Here is a 22832-nt window from a genome sequence, read left to right as displayed (position 1 = left end):
GAGGAAGTTCTTTTCTCATTTTATTTTCTTCATAAAATTTAAAGGAAAGTCATTGACTGCAGGTGGAGGGGGTGATATTTTACGTGTTAAAGGAGAAAGAAAATATGAATGTAGTCGAATATCCTATACCAATACTAAGGGGGTTCCAATTGAGAGTTCTGGCTATATAGTTGTATGTTTTTCTCTAGTCACGTTCAGCCATATAGAAGGGGGTGAGGAGCAGGATTCAGTTAAGACTTTTGCCAAGCGAGCATAGTCTAATGAGAGAGAACCAAGGGGTGGGTTATGCAAGGAGTATGCGTAATGATGGACCATGGAGTCTCAGTGAAGGGAAACTGAGGATGTGAACGGAAGGAAGAGTGAAGATTAGTGGAAAAGCTAGAAGGAACATGGATCATAGAGATTTTTTATGATGTTGGAGATGCAGTACTAGACGGAATGATTTAGAAACGTAGGAAGTGACTCCCCACTAACTGATCAGTGGGGAGTCAGACTGAGATGATAGAGGGGCTGAAGTGTGGCTGAGGTAGGCTGGAAGGCAGGATCATAGAGGGTAAGGGGCTGAAGAACTAGGTGACCAAAGTATTGAGGGGATTATCTGTGTGGATATTGAAATCACTAAAAATTTATGATAGGAGTAGTGGTACAGTGACAGATTGACAGTGGGTCAGGAGCTGAAATTTTTAGGAAATGAAATGTTGAAAATTATTTGAAGGGTTGTGATAGTAGTATAATCTGATGGTTTGAATTTTCAAAAGAAGGTGGTTCTTCTTTCAAAAGAATGTTTTTCAGAAGGAAGAAAGGATATATAGTTGTAAGAAGCAGTGAGAAGTAAGGCACCTACCACTGCCACCATCAGTCCCAGCACTTTGTAGGGTTTGGAGGGGAAAATAGCTACAGCTGGAGATAGTGTTACCAGGGAAGCAGTGGCCTTATGAGACCGCCAGGGGATGGTTTGAGCAAGCATTATCAGTGTGCTTCCATTTGTGTTTGGAATTTAATTCTAGGAAAGACTGGTGTTAGATGAATACATCATTTCACAATTAATCATTTTTTATTAAGAAATGATTCATCCATAATTATGATAAAATGCTATATATATAAATAAAGCCCCTTTTAAATTAAATATGCTTTAAATGGAGATTTAAATGCCTTATTTATAAACTGTTTAAATTTTTCACAATCTCCACTTTCAGGTGTATTGTGAAAATCACTGGTGACATGACAATATCATTTCCAAGTGGAGTTATTAAAGTCTTCACCAGTAATCCATCTCCAGCTGTGCTCTGCTTCAGGGTGAAAAATATCAGCAGACTAGAACAAATTCTTCCAAATGCACAACTTGTGTTCAGGTTTGTGTACTTCTGTTTTGAAGGTGAAATTCCTTTTTTAAGAGATTTTTTCTTTCTTCTTTGAAGCAATAATAGTTTGAAGACAGTACCAAAATTATGATTAATAAGGCTTTTGCTGTCTTTGTCTTATGTGTGCTGGTGGTGGTAATAGTTATTGTTAAATTCTTCTCTGCTGTACATCTTCACATCTTTTAGGCAGCCTCCTAACCATTCTTTATCCCCTAACTTTAATGTTTTCTATCCTATCTTTTGGTTCATTTTTACTAGTCTTTCCCAAGTCACCAAATTACTACAGAGAGGCAGAGAATAAAGATAAATAAAATAATGAAAATATTTCTTATACATACAGTGATCCATCACAGTGTGATTCTAATACAAAAGATTTCTGGATGAACATGCAAGCTGTTACTGTCTACCTCAAGAAGCTATCAGAGCAAAATCCAGCTGCTTCTTACTATAATGTAGATGTATTAAAGTATCAGGTAAGTATCATATCATTAACATTAAAATATTTTAATATCCAATTAAAATATTAGCAAATAGAATCTTGCATATCATTAAATAACATGTCACAGCCAAAATGAAGTTCATTTGAGCAATGCAAAGATATTTCAAAATTTTAAAGTCTTTTAATAAGCTTATTGAGATTTTGACCAATTTGATCAATTCACCACCTATTACCAATTATAATACTGAGTAAATATAAATATATGAATATGTCCTTCACCTGAAAAGACTAGCATATCTTAATAATGAAATACCTAAAGCATTGAAAGAAATGGCAAAGATACCTATTATTCCTATTAGTATGTAAGATTTTTCTAGATCTGTTAGTGTAGTTAGACAAGAGAATTAAGTAATTGGTGATAAATATGGGAGAGAACCAAAGTTATTAGTACAGGTGATATATTTCTGAATATATCAAGAGATATATTGATATCAATGTATCTCAAGAGAATTGACTTAAAAAGTGATGTAGGAGAATTTAGCAAAGTGGTTATTTAAGAAATTAATATTAAAAATTAATAGCTTTCAAACAACCATTTAGGGAAACTAATGGAGAAAAATATTCACATCAAAAAAAAAAAAACTAATTAGAGCTGGAAACAGTGTCCAAGGTGGTAACACAGGAAGATCCTGAACTTACTTTCTCCCAGGGACACACCACATCTATAACTGCATGTGGAACGTTCCCTCTTAAAGAGACTGAAAGATAGCTAAGTGGCTTCTTCACATGAGCACATAAGAAAAGGACCACATTGAGGCAAGTAGGAGAGGCTGAGATCCAGCTTCACAGGCCTCAACCCCAGCAAGGCAGCTTATTTATGACCTGGATGGAACTCAGAAACCTGGAGCTTCTTCCTGAGGAACAAACGGTTTGTAACCAGCACAGACACCCAGCCTCTGAGACCTGCACTTGATAGACAAGTCCCTGAAACATCTGGCTTTGAAAACCAGTGGAGCTCACATCCACAGGAACCAAGGGCTGCAGGGATCTGAGAACCAGCTTTAAAGGGCTTGCATGCAGACTTATGCACTCTAGGTTCTAGCATACAAGCGACCATGTGAAGGAGATTTATTTGCTGATCTTAAAGTGTCAGTTTGAAGGGCCAGGGCATGAGGTGAACACTCTCCAGGGAATGAGGTGCTGGCGGGCACCTCTTTTGTTCTCTCCCTCTACTTTGCTGAAGCAAACAGGTACCACTTTATGTTTATTTTTACTATAGATTTTTTCTCTTGGTGGGTGCCACTTTATCCTCCCAACCAGTGGACTCTCCCTCTCTCATGCTAAGGCTGGCAGGTGCTATCTTTTTTATTTAAGACTCCCCCCCACCCTTTCCTTGGTGGGTGGGTGTCATCTTTGTGCTGTCTTCTGCAACACTGGTATCTACTAGAGGGGAATTTTTATAGATGTCTGGTGCCCCAGGTTTTGCAGCTGCAGCCCAGGGGACACCCCTTGTTCTCCTGGCTCTGGAGGCCAGGGTAGCTTATAATTCTGAGTCCCACAGAACTATAACAGTTAGTGAGACAGTTCTTGGCAGGCTATTGCCACCAGGGTAATGCACAGAAAGTGGACTGAAAAACCCCTGTAGTCTTTCTCTAAAAGACTTCATTTGCTTAGCCTGGAACAGCACCCCAAGGGACAGGCTTCAGATTTGATGCACATCTAGGAGTCTGCAGGTATGTTCTCGGAGAACATAGGCTTGGGGATGCAGTTAGTTCACTCCCTCTGCCTCACCCCAGCTCTCCAGTTTCTCCCAGAAAGGAACTTACACACTCGTCCAGAGCCCTGATTTTTATGACTGTCAACCAGGGGACATCTCCAGATCACCTGATCAGGTGGCCAGCAGGGCTGACCCCTGTGTTCAGTCCCACAGGACTATATCTGTTTCCCTACTTTCAAAGCTGTTGCCTGAGGGTCTTAGCTTCCTAATCAGTCTGAATTTACATGCTGGCAGATTTCCTGCTTTGGAACACTAACAGGTCTGGGCACACCCTTGATCACCAGGAGCTAGTAAATATAAAATAGGCTGCTTGGACAGTCACCAAGGTTTGAGAGGCAACCAAGAGCTAAGGCAAGGTTGAACAATAAGGTTCATCTCCTACAAGAGGTTAGTCATTCAAGACTGGAAGGGATGGCTATTTCACCTAATGCAAAGAAGCACAGAAAATCAAGTAAAATGAGGAAACAGGAATATATTCCAAACAGAAGAATAAGATAAAAACTTAGGGAAAAAACCTTGATGAAACAGAGGTAAGTAATTTACCTGATAAAGAGTTCTAAGTAGTGGTAATAAAATGCTCACCTCACTTGGGAGAAGAATGGATAAGCACAGTGAGAATTTCAACAAAAAAAATAGAAAACAAAAGAAAGTAACAAATAGAAGTCACTGAACTGAGGAATACAGTAACTGATTTGAAATATGTACTGGAGGGACACTACATGAAGCAAAGACAAGACAAGTGAATGCAAAGACAGGGCAGTGAAACTCACCTTAATCAGAACAGCAGAAACAAACAAAGAGCTTTAAAAAGTGGACATAGCTTATTGGACAACATCAAGCAAACTAACATTCACATTTTGGGAGTTCCAGAAGGAGAATAAAGGGGCTGAAAACTTATTGAAGAAATAATAGCTGAGAACTTCCCTAACCTGGAGAAGGAAACAGACATTAGATCCAGAAAGCCCAGAGAGACTCACACTAAGACAAATTATTAAAATGTTGAAAGTTTAAAAAAAAGAATTTTAAAAGCAGTAATGGAAAAAACCAAGGGAACTCTCCTAAGACCATCAGCAGAAACTTAGCAGGCCAGAGGGATATGTTCAAAGTAAGTTTTTAACCAAGAGTTCTCTACGTGGCAGAGTCATTGCTCAGAATTGAAGGAAAGATAAAAGAGTTTCCTAGACAAGCAAAATTTAAAGGAGTTCATCACTAATAAACTGGCCTTACAAGAAATGTTAAAGGGACTTCTTAAGCTGGAAAGGGTGCTAATTAGTAACAAAAGTATGAAAGTACAAATCTTACTGGTAAAGATAAATGCAAAGTAAAGGTGGATTAATCATATATAGGTAATATGAAGGATAAAAGACAAAAAGTAGTAAAAAAAAAAAAAAAACTACAATAATTAGTGAAGGGATTCACAAGATAAAAAGATGTAAAATGTGACGTGAAAAACAAAATTGGGAGAAGTAAAAATGTAGAACTTTGGAAAGTATTCAAATGTAAGTTGTTTGCAACTTAAAACAGACTATTACATAGGTTGTTACATGTAAAGTGTTAATGTTGGTCAGTTAGTTGTGTCTGACTCTGCAACCGCATGGACTGTAGCCTGCCAGGCTCCTCTGGCACATTAGACTAGATAGACTTAACAGATAATTAGAAAACATTCCATCCAAAAGCAGCAGAATACATATTCTTCTCAACTGCATATGGAACCTTCTCCAGGATCATACATTAGGTTAAAAAACAAGTCATAATAAATCTAATATTGGAGTCATATCAGACATCTCTTTTTGGACCACAGCAGTATGAAACTAGAAATTGGTTACAAGAAGACTAAAAAATTCACATATATGTACAGATTAAACAGCATGCTACTGAGTAACCAATAGGTCAACAAAGAAATCACAGGAGAAGTAAAAAAATACCTTGAAACAAATGAAAATACAATATACCAAAATTAATGGGATGCAGCAGAAGCATTTCTTAGAGTGAAGTTCAAAGTGATACTTGCCTACCTTAAGAAGAAAGAATAATCTCAGACAGCTTAACTTTATACCTCAAGCAAATAGGAAAAAAAGCAAACAGAGCCCAAACTTGGTAGAAGGAAGGTAATAACAAAGTTCAGAGCAGAAATAGAGACTAAGAAAAAAGATCAGTGAAACTAAGAGCTGGTTCTTTGAAAAGATAGACAAAATTGACAAACTTTTATCCAAACTCACCAGGAAAAAAGGAGCGCTCAAATAAAATCAGAAACAAAGGAGGAGTTGTTACAACCAGTACCACTGAAATACAGAGAATCACAAGAGACTACTATGAACCAATTATATGTCAACAAATTGAACAACCTATAAAAAATAGATAAATTGATAGGAACATCCAACCAGCTTTTCAATACTGAATCATAAAGTAGAAATATGAATAGATCACTTCCTAGTAAGGAGATATGAATCCATAATCGGAACCCTCCCAACAAACAAAAGTCCAGAACCATATAGTTTCATTGCCAGATTCTGCCAAGCATTAAAAGAATTAATACCAGTTATTCTCAAACTGATTCCAAATAGATGCCAGGGATTAGATCTGATAGACAAAGTGCCTGAAGAACTATGGATGCAGGTTCATGACATTGTACAGGAGGCATGATCAAGACCATCCCCAAGAAAAAGAAATGCAAAATGGCAAAATGGTTGTCTGAGGAGGCTTTACAAGTAGCTGAGAAAAGAAGAGAAGCTAAAGACAAAGGAGAAAAGGAAAGATACACCCATTTGAATGCAGAGTTCCAAAGAATAGCAAGGAGAGAGAAGAAAGCCTTCCTCAGTGATCAATGCAAAGAAATAGAGGAAAACAATAGAATGGGAAAGACTAGAGATCTCTTCAAGAAAATTAGAGATACCAAGGGAACATTTCATTGCAAAGATGGGCTCAATAAAGGACAGAAATGGTAGGGACCTAACAAGCAGAAGATATTAAGAAGAGATGGCAAGAATACACAGAAAACTGTACAAAAAAGATCTGCAAGACCCAGATAATCATGATGGTGTGATCACTCACCTAGAACCAGACATCCTGGAATGTGAAGTCAAGTAGGCCTTAGGAAGCATCACACGAACAAAGCTGGTGGAGGTGATGGAATTCCACTTGAGCTATTTCAAATCCTAAAAGATGATGCTGTGAAAGTGCTGCACTCAATATGCCAGCAAATTTGGAGAACTCAGCAGCAGCCACAGGACTGGAAAAGGTCAGTTTTTCATTCCAGTCCCAAAGAAAGGCAATGCCAAAGAATGCTCAAACTACCACACAATTGCATTCATCTCACACGCTAGTAAAGTAATGGTCAAAATTGTCCAAGCCAAGCTTCAAAGTTCATGAACTGTGAACTTTCAGATATTCAAGCTGGATTTAAAAGGAGGCAGAGGAACTGGTAGGCTGCAGTCCATGGGGTTGTGAAGAGTCGGACATGACTGAGCGACTTCACTTTCACTTTTCACTTTTATGCATTGGAGAAGGAAATGGCAACCCACTCCAGTGTTCTTGCCTGGAGAATCCCAGGGATGGGGTCGCACAGAGTCAGACACGACTGAAGTGACTTAGCAGTAGCAGTAGCGGAACCAGATCAAATTGCCAACATTTGCTGGATCATCGAAAAAGCAAGACAGTTCCAAAAAACATGTACTTCTGCTTTATTGACACCACCAAAGCCTTTGACTGTGTGGATCACAAGAAACTGTGGAAAATTCTTCAAGAGATGGGAATACCAGGCCACCTTACCTGCCTCCTGAGAAATCTGTATGCAGGTCAAGAAGCAATGATTAGAACTGGACATGGAACAACAGACTGGTACCAAATAGGGAAAGGAGTATGTCAAGGCTGTATATTGTCATCCTGCTTATTTAATTTATATGCAGAGCACATCATGCAAAATGCCAAGCTGGATGAAGCACAAGCTGGAATCAAGATTGCCAGGAGAAATATCAATAACCTCAGATATGCAGATGATACCACCCTTATGGCAGAAAATGAAGAAGAACTAAAGAGCCTCTTGTTGAAAGTGAAAGAGGAGAGTGGAAAAGTTGGCTTAAAACTCAACATCCAGAAAACTAAGATCATGGCATCCGGTCACATCACTTCCTGGCAAATAGGTGGGAAACAGTGGAAACAGAGACTATTTTGGGGGGCTCCAAAATCACTGCAGATGGTGACTGCAGCCATGAAATTAAAAGACACTTACTCCTTGGAAGAAAAGTTATGACCAACCTAGACAGCATATTAAAAAACAGAGACATTACTTTGCCAACAAAGGTCCGTCTAGTCAAGGCTGTGGTTTTTCCAGTGGTCATGTATGGATAAGAGAGTTGGACTATAAAGAAAGCTGAGCATTGAAGAATTGATGCTTTAGAACTGTAGTGTTGGAGAAGACTCTTGAGAGTCTGTTGGACTGCAAGGAGATCAGTCCTGGGTGTTCATTGGAAGGACTGATGCTAAAGCTCCAATACTTTGGCCATCTGATGTGAAGAACTGATTCATTGGAAAAAAAAAAAAAAACCTTGATCCTGGGAAAGATTGAAGGCAGGAGGAGAACGGGACAACAGAAGATAAGATGGTTGGATGGCATTACTGACTTGATGGACATGAGTTTGAGCAAGCTCCGGGAGTTGGTGATGGACAGGGAAGCCTGGTGTGCTGCAGTCCATGTGTGTCCATGGTGTGCTGCAGTCTCAAAAGAGTCGGACATGACTGAGTGACCGAACTGAACTTCTCAAATTCTTCCAAAAAAAAAAAAAAATACAGAAAAAGAGGAAAGACTTCCAAACTCATTTTATGAGACCAGCATTACCCTGATACCAAAACGAGATAAGGACAGAACAAGAGAAAATTACAGGCTGATATCCCTGATGAATATAGATGCAAAATCCTCAACAAAATATTAGCATACCAACTCAGTAGTACATTTTTTTAGGCATTTCATGCATTATTTAATTCTTATGTCTACAACATTATTGTTGTCTCCGTTTCACAGATGACAACTACAATGTTAGTAACAGAGATAGAATTTTAACTTCAGTCTGTTTTTTTTTTAATCTTTATTTTGTTTGTTTGTTTTCATTTATTTTTATTAGGTGGAGGTTAATTACTTTATAATATTGTAGTGGTTTTTGCCATACATTGACATGAATCAGCCATGGATTTACATGTGTTCCCCATCCAGATCCCCCCTCCCACCTCCCTCCCCATCCCATCCCTCTGGGTCTTCCCAGTGCACCAGCCCTGAGCACTTGTCTCATGCATCCAACCTGGGCTGGTCATCTGTTTCACCCTTGATAGTATACTTGTTTCAATGCTGTTCTCTCTGAACATACCACCCTCGCCTTCTCCCACAGAGTCCCAAAGTCTGTTCTGTACATCTGTGTCTCTTTTTCTGTTCTGCATATAGGGTTATCGTTACCATCTTTTTAAATTCCATATATATGCGTTAGTATACTGTATTGGTCTTTATCTTTCTGGCTTACTTCACTCTGTCTAATGGGCTCCAGTTTCATCCATCTCATTAGAACTGATTCAAATGAATTCTTTTTAATGGCTGAGTAATATTCCATTGTGTATATGTACTACAGCTTCCTTATCCATTTGTCTGCTGATGGGCACCTGGGTTGCTTCCATGTCCTGGCTATTATAAACAGTGCTGCGATGAACATTGGGGTGTACATGTCTCTTTCAGATCTGGTTTCCTCGGTGTGTATGCCCAGGAGTGGGATTGCTGGGTCATATGGCAGTTCTATTTCCAGTTTTTTAAGAAATCTCCACACTGTTCTCCATAGCGGCTGTACTAGTTTGCATTCCCACCAACAGTGTAAGAGGGTTCCCTTTCCTCCACACCCTCTCCAGCATTTATTGCTTGTAGACTTTTGGATAGCAGCCATCCTGACTGGCGTGTAATGGTACCTCATTGTGGTTTTGATTTGCATTTCTCTGATAATGAGTGATGTTGAGCATCTTTTCATGTGTTTCTTAGCCATCTGTATGTCTTCTTTGGAGAAATGTCTGTTTAGATATTTGGCCCATTTTTTGATTGGGTCATTTATTTTTCTGGAATTGAGCTGCAGGAGTTGCTTTTATATTTTTGAGATTAATCCTTTGTCTGTTGCTTCGTTTGCTATTATTTTCTCCCAATCTGAGGGCTGTCTTTTCACCTTGCTTATAGTTTCCTTTGTTGTGCAAAAGCTTTTAAGTTTCATTAGGTCCCATTTGTTTAGTTTTGCTTTTATTTCCAGTATTCTGGGAGGTGGGTCATAGAGGATCCTGCTGTGATTTATGTTGGAGAGTGTTTTGTCTATGTTCTCCTCTAGGAGTTTTATAGTTTCTGGTCTTATGTTTAGATCTTTAATCCATTTTGAGTTTATTTTTGTGTATGGTGTTAGAAAGTGTTCTAGTTTCATTCTTTTACAAGTGGTTGACCAGTTTTCCCAGCACCACTTGTTAAAGAGGCTGTCTTTTTTCCATTGTATATCCTTGCCTCCTTTGTCGAAGATAAGGTGTCCATAGGTACGTGGATTTATCTCTGGGCTTTCTATTCTGTTCCACTGATTTATATTTCTGTCTTTGTACCAGTACCATACTGTCTTGATGACTGTGGCTCTGTAGTAGAGCCTGAAGTCAGGCAGGTTGATTCCTCCAGTTCCATTCTTCTTTCTCAAGATTGCTTTGGCTGTTCGAGGTTTTTCCTCGAATTGTATTTCCATACAAATTGTGAAATTATTTGTTACTAGTTCTGTGAAAAATACCATTGGTAGCTTGATAGGGATTGCATTGAATCTATAGATTGCTTTGGATAGTATAGTCATTTTCACAACATTGATTCTTCCAATCCATGAACACGGTATATTTCTCCATCTATTTGTGTCCTCTTTGATTTCTTTCATCAGTGTTTTATAGTTTTCTATATATAGGTCTTTTATTTCTTTAGGTAGATATACTCCTAAGTATTTTATTCTTGTTGTTGCAATGGTGAATGGTATTGTTTCCTTAATTTCTCTATTTTCTCACTGTTAGTGTATAGGAATGCAAGGGATTTCTATGTGTTAATTTTATATCCTGCAACATTACTGTATGCATTGATTAGCTCTAGTAATTTTCTGGTAGAGTGTTTAGGGTTTTCTATGTAGATGATCATGTCGTCTGCAAACAGTGAGAGTTTTACTTCTTCTTTTCCTATCTGAATTCCTTTTATTTCTTTTTCTGCTCTGATTGCTGTGGCCAACACTTGCAAAACTATGTTGAATAGTAGTGATGAGAGTCGGCACCCTTGTCTTGTTCCTGACTTTAAGGGAAATGCTTTCAATTTTTCACCATTGAGGATAATGTTTGCTGTGGGTTTGTCATATATAGCTTTTATTATGTTGAGGTGTGTGCCTTCTATTCCTGCTTTCTGGGGAGTTTTTATCATAAATGGATGTTGAATTTTGTCAAAGGCTTTTTCTGCATCTATTGAGATAGTCATGGTTTTTATCTTTGAATTTGTTAATGTGGTGTATTACATTGATTGATTTTTGGATGTTAAAGAATCCTTGCATTCCTGGGATAAAGCCCACTTGGTCATGATGTATGATCTTTTAAATACGTTGTTGGATTCTGTTTGCTAGAATTTTGTTAAGGATTTTTGCATCTATGTTCATCAGTGATATTGGCCTGTAGTTTTCTTTTTTTGTGGCATCTTTGTCTGGTTTTGGTATTAGGGTGATGGTGGCCTTCAGTAGTACATTAAAAAGGTCATACACCATGATCAAGTGGGATATATTCTAGGGATACAAGGATGGTCTCACATCCAGAAATCAATCAACATAATATACAACATTAAGAAAAGGAAGATGAAAATCATATGATCATCTCAGTGGATTACAGAAAAAGAATTCGACAAAATTTAACATCTATTCATGATGGAAAACTCCCAATGCAGTGGGTATAGAGGCAACGTGCCTCAACATAATAAATGCTATATATGACAAGCCTACAGCTAGCATCAGGCTCAGTGGTGGAAATCTGAAAGCTTTTCCTCTAAGAGCAGGAATAAGACAAGGAGGCCCACTCTTAACTCTTTTATTTGGTAATAAAAGTTCTAGCCAAATCAATTAGGGAAGAAAAAGAGAAGGCATCCAATTTAGAAAGGAAGAAGCACAGTTATCACTCTTTGCCAATCACATAGTATATGTAGAAAACCTTTAGACTCCTTCAAAACAAAACTTAATAGTAAACACTGAATCATAAATGAATTCAGTGATGTTGCAGAATCCAAAATATATAAATACCTGTTGTGCTTCTGTACACTAATAATAAACTAGAAGAGGAAATTAAGAAAATAATCAAAAGAATCAAATACTTAGAGACAAATTTAACCAAGGAAATGAAATACCTGTACACTGAAAACTAGAAGACAGTGATAAAAGAAAGACAAAACTAAACGAAAAGTTAATCCATGCTCATTGATGGAAGAATTAAAATTGTTAAAATATCCATACTACCCAAACAGATGTAATGTACTACCTATTAACATTTCAACGGCATTTTTTCACAGAAATAGAATGTGCTTAGTCACTCAGTCATGTCTGACTCTTTGCGACTCCATGGACTGTAGCCCACCTGCCCTTGGGGGTTCTTCAGGCAAGAATACTGGAGTGGGTTGCCATGCCCTCCTCCAGGGGATCATCCCAACCCCGGTCTCCCACATCGCAGGCAGATTCTTTACCGACTGAGCCACCAGGAAAGTCCCAGAAATAGAATAAACTATCCTAAAATTTGTATGGATTCACAAAAGACCCCAAGTAGCCAAAGCAGTCTTGAGAAAGGACAGAATGCTACAGGCATTGCGCTCCATGATTTCAAACCATATGACATAGGTATAGTAATCGAACATGGTTTTGGCAAAAAACAGTGAAATGAGTCAAGCAAGGGAGGACAGAAATTGCAGGATCTTTCTTATGTGTGGAATCTATAAAACCAAACAAACCCAAGTTCACAGATACAGGGAACAGATTGGTGACTGCTGGGACACAGGGGGTTGGGGATAGGTGAAATGCATGAAGTCAGGGGGAGTCAAAAATTACAGACTTCTAGTTATAAATCATGGGGATGTAATGCACAGCATGGTGACCAAAGTTGTTAACACTGGGTTACATATTTCCAAGTTGCTAAGAGTGTATTTTAAAAGTTCTCAGGACAGGAAAAAAATCTGTAGTATGTATGGTGACACTCAGTAACTAGACTTACTGTGATAATCATTGTGGTGGTCACTGCACAATATATATAAATATCAAATCACCACATTGTACACCTGAAAGTAATATGTCAGTTATACTTAAAAATTGTTTTTAAAAGATCTATTACAGCATCCCTTTCCTGTGGCTACAGTGAACACACAAAAATTTTTTTTCAAACTAAGAAGAAACATAATATCATCTCTACTGCCTTGAATACTGTTAGAAAGGTATACTTTAAAAACGAAGACTCATGTTGTAAAAAGCTGTTGCTAAATTAGCTTATAAATTTAATGTGATCATGATCAGAAACTTAGTGAATTCTGGAGACCTTACAGTCATTTTTAAGTTCTCAGAAGCATAAAGCTTGGAAAATTAAGAAATGTTTTAAAAAGTAATCTAAAGTACTGTTTAGTTTTAATGGGAAAACATTATAAGCCAACAGTATTTAAAATAGTTTGGAACTGGCAGAACAATAGATGGCCAGATGAATGGAACAGATTAGAGTATCCAGAAATAGATCTAAGAATAAACGGGAAATTGCTTATATGACATAGTAGCATTTTAAGACAATGTGGAAATGATGAATTTTTCAATAAGTGAAATTGGGGCAACAGACTAGACATTTGAGGGGAAAATTTGGCTAAATCCCCAGCTCATACCTTAAACCAAAATAAAATCTGCATGTATCAAATGTTTAATAATAATAAATAAAGCTGTGAAGTGAAAGTTGCTCAGTCGTGCCTGACTCTTTGTGACCCTATGGACTATACAGTTCATGGAAATCTCCAGGCCAAAATACTGGAGTGGTTAGCCATTCCCTTCTCCGAGGGATCATCCCAACCCAGGGATCAAACCCAGGTCTCCCGCATTGCAGGCAGATTCTTTACCAGCTGAGCTACCAGGGAAGCCCAAATAAAGACATAAAAAACACTAAAATAAAGCATGGGTGAATATATGTATATCCATGGGTATATATGCATGTGTACTGTGTGTTTATTACATATTTTAATCTTGAAGTGTGGAAGACCTAAGTATACTACAAGCCCAGAAGACATGCAATAAGCGAATAAGATACTTGAGACAGAAATGAATCTGTGTGTGTTTATATTTGTTTAAACAGAATCAGTATTTAATCTGAGAGGAAAGTATTACATAAAATAGATCAAAAGGTTTACTTCAAAGAATCTTTATAAATTGGAAGTAAAAGATGAATAACTCAATAGATAACTTTTAGAAAGATGCTCCATGTCAGTAGTAATCAGAGCAATGACTGTTAAGACAACAATGAGATACCAGTTTTAGTTCTCATTAGATTGACCAAAATGAAAAAAAATTGCTGTATTAGGAAAGGTGTGTGTGTGCGTGCATGCTCATTCATGTCTGACTCTGTGCCCCTATGAACTACAGCCCGCCAGGCTCCTCTGTCCATGAAATTACCACTTATTAATAGAAGTACAAATTAATAGAGCCTATTAGAAGGTAACTATTAGATTGTTGAATAGATGTAACCTTTAATTCAACAGTTCCAGAAATCAGTTCTTGGAAATCACACAGATGGGGTTGGAAGGTACAAAGGATATTCACTTCAACATTGTTTGGAAACCATTTGAGTACATATCCACAGAGGAAGAGATTGATTAAATTAATTATTATGGCCATTTCAAAGAATGAGACAGATCTTGTTTGCATCCCTAGAAAGTCTGGAAGTGTATGTACCATGAGGTTAACAGTGGGGAGTAAGTGCCAAGGGATAAATTTCCTATTTTCATATACTTATGTCTTGTTTGAATTTTTAATAGGGTAGCTGTATTAAAAATGATTTATGTTTCTAGGAAATGGATACTTAATAAAAAAGTACTGCCACTTAAGTTGGCTTAAAGTTTATTACAAGTATTTTATCATTCATTCAGCAAGTATTTATTATTCAATGCTTGCTAATTACTATGACTAGCATAGGAAGATAGTAAACATAGTAAGTAAATAATGTATATTGTGCTATGGAGAAAGGAGTCTATGTAATAAGATATGAAAGAGTGAAGATGCAATTTTCATTGTAAATTTAAACAGGATGATAGAGTAGGTCTCATTGAAAAGGAGTAAGTCATTGTGATTAAAATTTCATTTGAAGCTTGGAGTATTCTAACTCCAGGCTTGTGTAACTGCATGGTGACCCAGTTTTTCTGTTTTAAATCTAAACTCTTATAAAGAATCTTAGAATTTTCTGTTGAATGCTGAGATTCTCAAACATTACCTGCATAAATAAGAATCATGTGGTAACACCCTGATTTCTGTACTCTCTACCTGTTGAATCAGATGTTCTGCATTTGGAGCCAGCAGAATATACATTGTTCACAAGCATCACAGAAATTTTGATGTAAACAGTCCCATGTCTACACTTTGAGAGTCATGCTTATACCTTTGAGATGAGCCTACTTCACTCTACCTAGCAACAGACAACTCCCTCATTGTTGTTTTTGAATGTGTGATCTCTTGTGTTCATGTATATGTCATTATGACTTGTTTACTTTGTAGGTCAAAGGCAGTTGTTTGTTTTCTTCTCTCTTTAAAGGTATCATCAAATGGTATTCAGTCCACTCCTCTGAATCTGGCAACATACTGGAAATGCAGTGCTGGCACCACAGATGTTAGAGTGGATTATAAGTACAACCCGGAAGCTATGGTGGCGCCAAGCGTGCTGTCCAACATACAGGTGGTGGTGCCGGTGGACGGAGGAGTCACACACATGCAGTCCCTCCCCCCTGCAATATGGTAAGGAAGTGGACTTCTGGATTCCGACTAAATTTCTGTCTGCAGTCCCCCAGTCATAGGACCCAATTTCTGAAAGTTGTCATAAGTTTGAAAATTTTTAGTGTATTTTCACATAGAAATCATGTTATATGATGTACGGTACATTTTACTAGTCAAGCTACAGTAGCTTCAAGCCAGAATAAACAAACTGGTTTGCTGTCCCCACCCAGACTTGAATGAATCAGTACTACTTTACCCTCAAAACATGTTACTTCTCTAAACTTTTTCATTTAAAAATAAAGATAATTATTTTACAGAGTTAAATATACTATCTAGCATATCTATAGGAAAACCTACCTGGTTAGTGTTTAGTATTAGTCCCATCTCTTAACTGCCTCTCTTGCTTCCTCCATTAATGTTAGTATATACTCTAACTACTCTTTGTTTATACTGCTTCACCATTTAATAATAAAACTATTTTCCTTGAGTAATGAAGGTAGTTGATCACCTATACATTGTTTTCCTTTCTCTGATCAATAGAAATTATATAATTTGGTAAATACCTACTTATTAAGAAAAATAATAGTATTTTGTTTATATTATTGATAAACACATTCTCACCAGTGATACTATTCTAAAGTAAATTTAGCACTAGTTCTAGTGAAATATTTAAAATGTATTATTGGAGTGCTCATCCATGTACAAGGCATTATACTAGACACATTAGCTGAAGATATTTGTTCTTACAGGAATGCAGAACAGATGAAAGCCTTTTGGAAACTGTCTGGTATTTCAGAAAAATCAGAAAATGGAGGTAAGTGTGTGCATGGTTTTTTTGTTTATAATGTAATGGCACTGAAAATGGATCTTTTAGGCATGTTTATGGGAAATTTTCTCCTGGAATTTCATGCCTTCAGTTCTAGAACTGACCACTAGGTGGAAGTTAATACCGTAAAGAAGAGTGGACCAACTGAGATGCAGAGAACACATTTTTTTCTTCTAGATTGAATGTGAGAAAATGTTTCTCTGTGAGAAAATGTTTTGCTATAACTTTATAAATATTAATGTAAATGTTCCTTATGTTCATGTGCTAACATTAAGAGAAGATACCTATTAATTTATAGACGTCTGGGAAACCTGATAATTGAAACTGATAACTAATTAATTAACATGCTCTTTAGTTCATTCTGTTAATAGGGTCTGCCTGGCCTCCCGGAAATAGTACAGAAGCTTTCAGGCTTTAAAAACTCCCCTTGCCTATCTTGCTTACTCTTTCGCAAGAGAACCTTTCCTTGGTCATTTACCCTTATTAAAACTATTAACAGCCTTTAATTCTGTGATCATTATTTCAAGGAGAAGCAAGTTAATTGCCTCCTCCCACCATGTCTGCATTTGTTTGTGTTCACAATGCAAAGGAGAAGTCTCTACTAGTTAATTGATCACTCCTAGTATATCCTCTTGGAGAAGGCAATGGCAGCCCACTCCAGTAGTCTTGCCTGGAAAATCCCATGGACGGAGGAGCCTGGTAGGCTGGAGTCCATGAGGTCGCTAAGAGTTGGACACGACTGAGCGACTTCACTTTCACTTTTCACTTTCATGCATTGGAGAAGGAAATGGCAACCCACTCCAGTGTTCTTGCCTGGAGAATCCCAGGGACGGGGGAGCCTGGTGGGCTGCTGTCTATGAGGTCGCACAGAGTCGGACACGACTGAGGCGACTTAGCAGCAGCAGCAGTATATCCTCTAACTCAATTTAGAATATAATTCCCAGGACAGTCTTTAACATTTTAATTGCAGTTTCTCTTAATCAAAGGAGACTTCTCCTACCTCTTTTGAATGCCTAATTGAATCTCCAATAACTTTTCCTGTTAAACGTAGGTTTTTTTGGCTTTTCAAGTTTTACTCACTTTTCCTTTTGAACATTTTAAGCATCATGTGATTAAAATGTAAAATATATCATCAGTAGTTTTCTTAAAGGTATTTCTGCATAGAAGACCAGGTACATACCTGTATTGTTCACCTCCTGTGCTGAACTAGGCTTTTACTACTAGAGAACCACACATTGGATGAAATAACCCAGCTAATCTCTGGTGCCTTTGTTCATATTTGGTCCTTAAATGTTGCCTATGTTCAAGTGGCAAATGTACTGATTTTTACTCTAGCTGTATGGCTAGGAGATAAAACTGAAATTCCTAGTTGACTGGAAGTACAACCAGTTAGCAAGGAAGAAAGGGTATATTTTCCCCATATTTAATGAGACAATATTATTGTAGATATTTGCCAAGAAGAGAATTTGTTCTCTGAAAAACAGGATACAAATTTTCTAACTGGGTATTGTAATTATAGTTTCCCTCTGCTGTTCAGGTATCAGAGTGACTATGTGAGGAAATGGAAACATCTTACAAATGTGGTTCTGATTTGGTTAGTCAACCTTTAAAAAGAGATCCCCACATTAGAATACTATAAAGTAGAAATCTGTTTCTATTTTGGCTTTATGCTCCAGAGAGGAGCAGGAAATACTTCTGAAGTTTAAGGGTTGCCCTGGTGACTGCTCTTGGCCTGTGGTTGCACTGTCACAGAACTGAGTTGCGTTATCACAAACTAAAAGTTTAAGGAGGACTTGGACACGGGCTAAGAGTTAGACAGCAATTCATTTTCCCAACTGGTCTGTGTGCCACCAGGTGCAGTAGTATAGGATGTGTCTTTGTTATATTTTCTTTCAGATTTCTCTCTCTGGTGTTCCGTTTCTGTACGGGGAATCGCAGAATGTCACTGTTTCTACCCAGCGATTCTGTCTACTTTCCTCAAAACCAGAAGCCTGGGAACCCTCCCTCCTAGGCTCCTCCTCCTGTTTACCGTTCGATTTTAACTCCTGACTGTTTTCCAAATTCATTCTCCTCTTTCCTTCCCCTCAATGTAGTTCAAATACACTTTTCCTGTCACCTAGAGTCCTAGACCATTTTATTGACTTTTGGGTGGTGTCCCTACTTGCATCTTGTAGCTTGCTGCCCTTCTAAGATTCTTACCTGAAATGTTTTCTCTTCGTTGTCTTTGGCGGCTCCCCGTGGTTATTTCTTATCGTGGTCTGTAAAGATACATAGAGCTTTTCCTAGCTCCCAGTCTAATATCATCTTCTGCCCCTTTGCTCCCCTACGTCTGTTCTCCGGATCTTCTGGTAGATGTAGTTACCTTCAATGCATCGTGCTGTCAGCTCTCCCATCTCTGCACCTGTAGTTACCTTTTCCTGAAATACACACCATCATCCCCACAGCATTTTATATGCTTTGTGTCCATAGCCTTTGATAGTTTTTTTTGCAGCATTTATAATATTCATAATTATATACTATTTCTGCCAGACTGAGGAATGTGGAATAAATGGTTACATTGAAAAGAAAGCCCCTCAGACATATTTGGCATGATTTTAAAAAGAAAGGTGAATACAGAGGTAATTACCGATACAGCTTTTCCCAATCTTAGCTATCTTAGCTTCTGAACCTCTCCCACCCCATGGTACGCAGCAGTCATTTCCCTTTGGCTTTCATTCCCATTCATCGCTTCCAGGGCTTACTTCCTTCCTGCCCTCAGCCTTACTTATCTTTTGACTCACTTCGACACACACAGAGCGTAGGAACATCAATAGTAAATCCCTCTGAAGACTGTTATTAAGTCAAAGAGAAGCATGGACTAAGATTACTTAATGAAAATTCAGATTCACTGACTAAAATCTGATTTGAAAACAGGACAATGATTCATTTACACGGGTTTAAAGAACTTGCGATAGGACTGACTTTGTAGCTTTTACTTACTCATTTGCCTTTTTTGGTGTGAAATATAGTATCCTGTATAAGTTCTTTGTTCTTTTCCTGTAGGTTCTGGGTCCCTCAGAGCAAAATTTGATCTCTCAGAAGGACCCAGTAAACCCACGACACTCGCAGTGCAGTTCCTCAGCGAGGGAAGTACCCTTTCAGGAGTGGATACTGAGCTTGTGGGCACTGGCTACAGGCTTTCCTTAGTAAAGAAGCGGTTTGCCACTGGTAAGTTGGGAGATTTTAAGCTTTTTCATGTACATGGGAAACATTTATATTCTACCAGTTACTAAATGACTTTCAAGTAGTTTATAGTCTAAAGGCATGGAAGTGTTTCCTTTGACCTTTGGTACAAAGTGCCAGATAGAGACACGCCTGGGAGAGAGAGTACTCATGGTCAGTATAGCTGAACACCTGTGATCTGGTTCTAATGTACTGTAAACAGCAGATGGGGACTGGGGTTTGTATCTGTAACCACAGTGAAAATGTCCTCCTTTGAGTTCATTTGAAATTATAATTGCAAAGGTCTACTTGGTGTTTTCCAGGACGATACCTGGCGGATTGTTGATGGGCCTGGGAAAGTGGTTGCCTCAAGGGAGCAGTACACACCTGCCGTTCTGCATTATTTTTCTTTCCAAACACTATTCTGACTTGTATTATATCTTTAAGAGCTGACTACAAACATTAAATTGCACTTTTGAAGTGAGTCACCGAAAGAAATAGCACTGAAATGATTTTCAACGCTGTAAATGATCAACTGCAATATTCAGGAAAGCACATTTATTCAGCTTCTCAGTAAAATGAAGTTTTTATAGGCTGGAAATTTTAAGTTATCTTCAGTGTCTATGTTGAAAAAGGGGCTTATAGTGTAATATAAGGCCTGAAATTTCAGGAGAGCAAGCACAAAATAATTTAGCTTTCTATAAGTTTTTAGTCAGAGATAGCTTTTAAACTTTTAAGTTTGATATTGAATGGATACAAACAGAACATGAATTCTAAGTTTGGGATAATGTTGATAACACTCAATCAAATTGAGTTATGTGCCATAAAGTAATCAGACCAGAGTCCAAGGTGTATGCAAAATTTATAATTTGATTCTCATATAAACATATTAATAAAGTGTAAATGGTGTTTTATATGAGTTTTTTAATCCTCAAGTGCAATGTGTTTTAAAATAAGCTTGCAAATGACAGCAGAGAAATTTGCTTCTGCAGTTAACTTTATAGAAGTTGTGATTGTTTTGATGAATTAATGCTGTAGATTTAATTTATTTTTATATGGATTGCATAATGTGTGCCTTTAAAACAATAACAAAACCCAGAAATGTGCCTATCCAGTTTGTGTTCATTCATGTGCCTCACTTTTTTCCTCACAGTCCAGATTTTGTATTCAGAACCTTAGTCAAGAATTTTTACAAGATAATTGCGATTTTTATAAAACTCTTTGGTTGCAATTGCAATGGGAATTCAGAATAACTAGAGGACAATTTATACTTAAGAACCCTGGCTCCCTTCTTTAGTGTTACACTGTAGCCACTAGAGAAATATAACTAATGGCATATGTTTACAGGGAAAAAGATTACCTTCAAATGTTCCATCTTAACCTTATCAAAAAATTCTGCAAAACCGTAATGGTAAATTGGTAACTGGCATTTTAACTCTCAATTTAACATTTCCCCTCACTCTTATTATTGGAAATTTATATATTTATTTACTGAATGTGATGTGAGCATGAGTTTGTAGTAGTTTGTGAGGAACATGCTTTAGAAAAGATCAGTTTTGGCATTTCTCAACACTTGGAAAAATTAGCAGTTTTTATGTTCTTTTTCTTATCTAATCACCACCTACTAAAAATGAGGAAACTATTTGAAATGATGGATTGGGTTAAGCATTTCTTAAAATAAACTACTAATATTAAATAGTAAAAAACCTAACTTTATAATAAATCCTGATTAATTGAAGGAAGTAAATATTTTGGACAGTTTCATAATTTACAAATGGGAATTTTATTTATAAGGATAAGTACCAGTGTCCTGCATTTTGCATAGAAGTAATAAATTGTGTTATATCTAGTAAATTTATATAGAATCACTAATTGTTCTCCTAAGCTCTACAGAAAGGAAAATCCCTCCCTCTATACATTTATGTAACATCTTGCTATATTAAATACAGCAGAAAATCTACTCATTAGCAATATATATATATAACACAATATGTGCTTTTTTAATATATTCAGTGTTAGCCCCATTCTAAATTTAGATTTGACTAAAGTAATACATAAGACAATTTGCTAAAATTTTCGTCTTTACTAGATACTGGACAGAATTAGAATTTCTAACATATTGTATCCTTTTAAATGCCAATTACAGTCCCTTACTGGAATCTTAACTAATTGCTTTGCAGTCAAACTGGTTTTATTGGGCAGTTAATATTTTATTATTGGATAGACACCATTATATTCACCAGGTTTGTTTTTAATCAAGTATTACCTTAAAATGTACAAACTAATGAAATGGTTATACTTCTGCACTTTCTTAATTACCAGTCTTCATACCAAGTGTTGGTACATAAATTTGTATCGGGTGCAGGTTACAATTTTGAAGCCATATGAGTTTATATTGATTTTTTCATTTAAGAATCCACTAATGGTGTAAAAAAAGACCAATAGATTTTCAATGGGAGATGTATTTTAGCAAGCTGGTTCTTGCTTATGTATAGTGATAAACTTTGTAGCTGCCTCTTTAACCAAGAATTTGTAAACACAGAACTCTTAACAAATGTGAGTTTTTAAGAATTGTTATTTACTACTTTGAGTTGTAATTACAACAATGCAAATCTTACAATATTTTGTAAATATTTTTGATTTTTCATAAAAATGTAAATTTTACATAAAAGTTGTACCCTTAATAAACATGTAATATATAATTTATCAGTTGGTTTGTGTGTTGTACTTTTGTTGATAGTAATAATAGCTATGTCATGGACATTAGGACAAGGCAAGCTTGGTAAGTAATGAATAATTGGTTTTGAACTTTGTATCACCATTTAGACAGGCATAGAGATTGGTCTGTTACTGAGTTTTAATTGGTTTATAGGAAAACTTCATTTAGCATATAACCCAAAAACGTAGAAGTTGTTTAACAAGGGATTATTTTTGTTTCTAAATATACTTACATTGATGTTAAGCTTTCACAAATACTTTCGCCATGACCAGGTTTTTAGGAACACAGTGTCACAGTTTCAAAATTATACTCTTCCAAGGAATATCAGGCTTTCAGAAACCAGTGGATTTAGAAAGGAGTTTAAAAAAAAAAAAGAAAAAGATTTCCTCATAAATACTGAAAATTTTGCTGAATCTGTGTCATAAAAAGGACAGGTTGTGTCAGGTTGGGGAACCTGTGTAACAAACAGGTAGCACTCTTACCATTCATGTCATAGACTTCACTTATTTCTTC

At 37.0% G+C, this 22832-nt stretch overlaps 1 protein-coding gene across 1 annotated transcript in view; it reads left to right on the top strand.

The window, feature by feature from the left end:
• The window catches only part of FCHO2 (FCH and mu domain containing endocytic adaptor 2), a 129971-nt gene extending 107665 nt beyond the window's left edge, over nucleotides 1–22306 (top strand). Inside the window, exons 21-26 of the mRNA XM_043887181.1 lie at nucleotides 1197–1352; nucleotides 1702–1834; nucleotides 15395–15594; nucleotides 16323–16387; nucleotides 19442–19606; nucleotides 19924–22306. Of these exons, the coding sequence (XP_043743116.1) occupies nucleotides 1197–1352; nucleotides 1702–1834; nucleotides 15395–15594; nucleotides 16323–16387; nucleotides 19442–19606; nucleotides 19924–19946 (742 nt within the window). The 3' untranslated portion in view covers nucleotides 19947–22306. The remainder of the gene's footprint in view (nucleotides 1–1196; nucleotides 1353–1701; nucleotides 1835–15394; nucleotides 15595–16322; nucleotides 16388–19441; nucleotides 19607–19923) is intronic.
• Nucleotides 22307–22832: the final 526 nt, after the last annotated feature.

Source organism: Cervus elaphus, chromosome 25 (assembly GCF_910594005.1).
Source record: "Cervus elaphus chromosome 25, mCerEla1.1, whole genome shotgun sequence".
NCBI classification, from domain to species: Eukaryota; Metazoa; Chordata; class Mammalia; order Artiodactyla; family Cervidae; genus Cervus; species Cervus elaphus.
The sequence above is the reverse complement of the archived record's forward strand: the minus strand, read 5'-3'. Positions and strand labels throughout refer to the sequence as shown.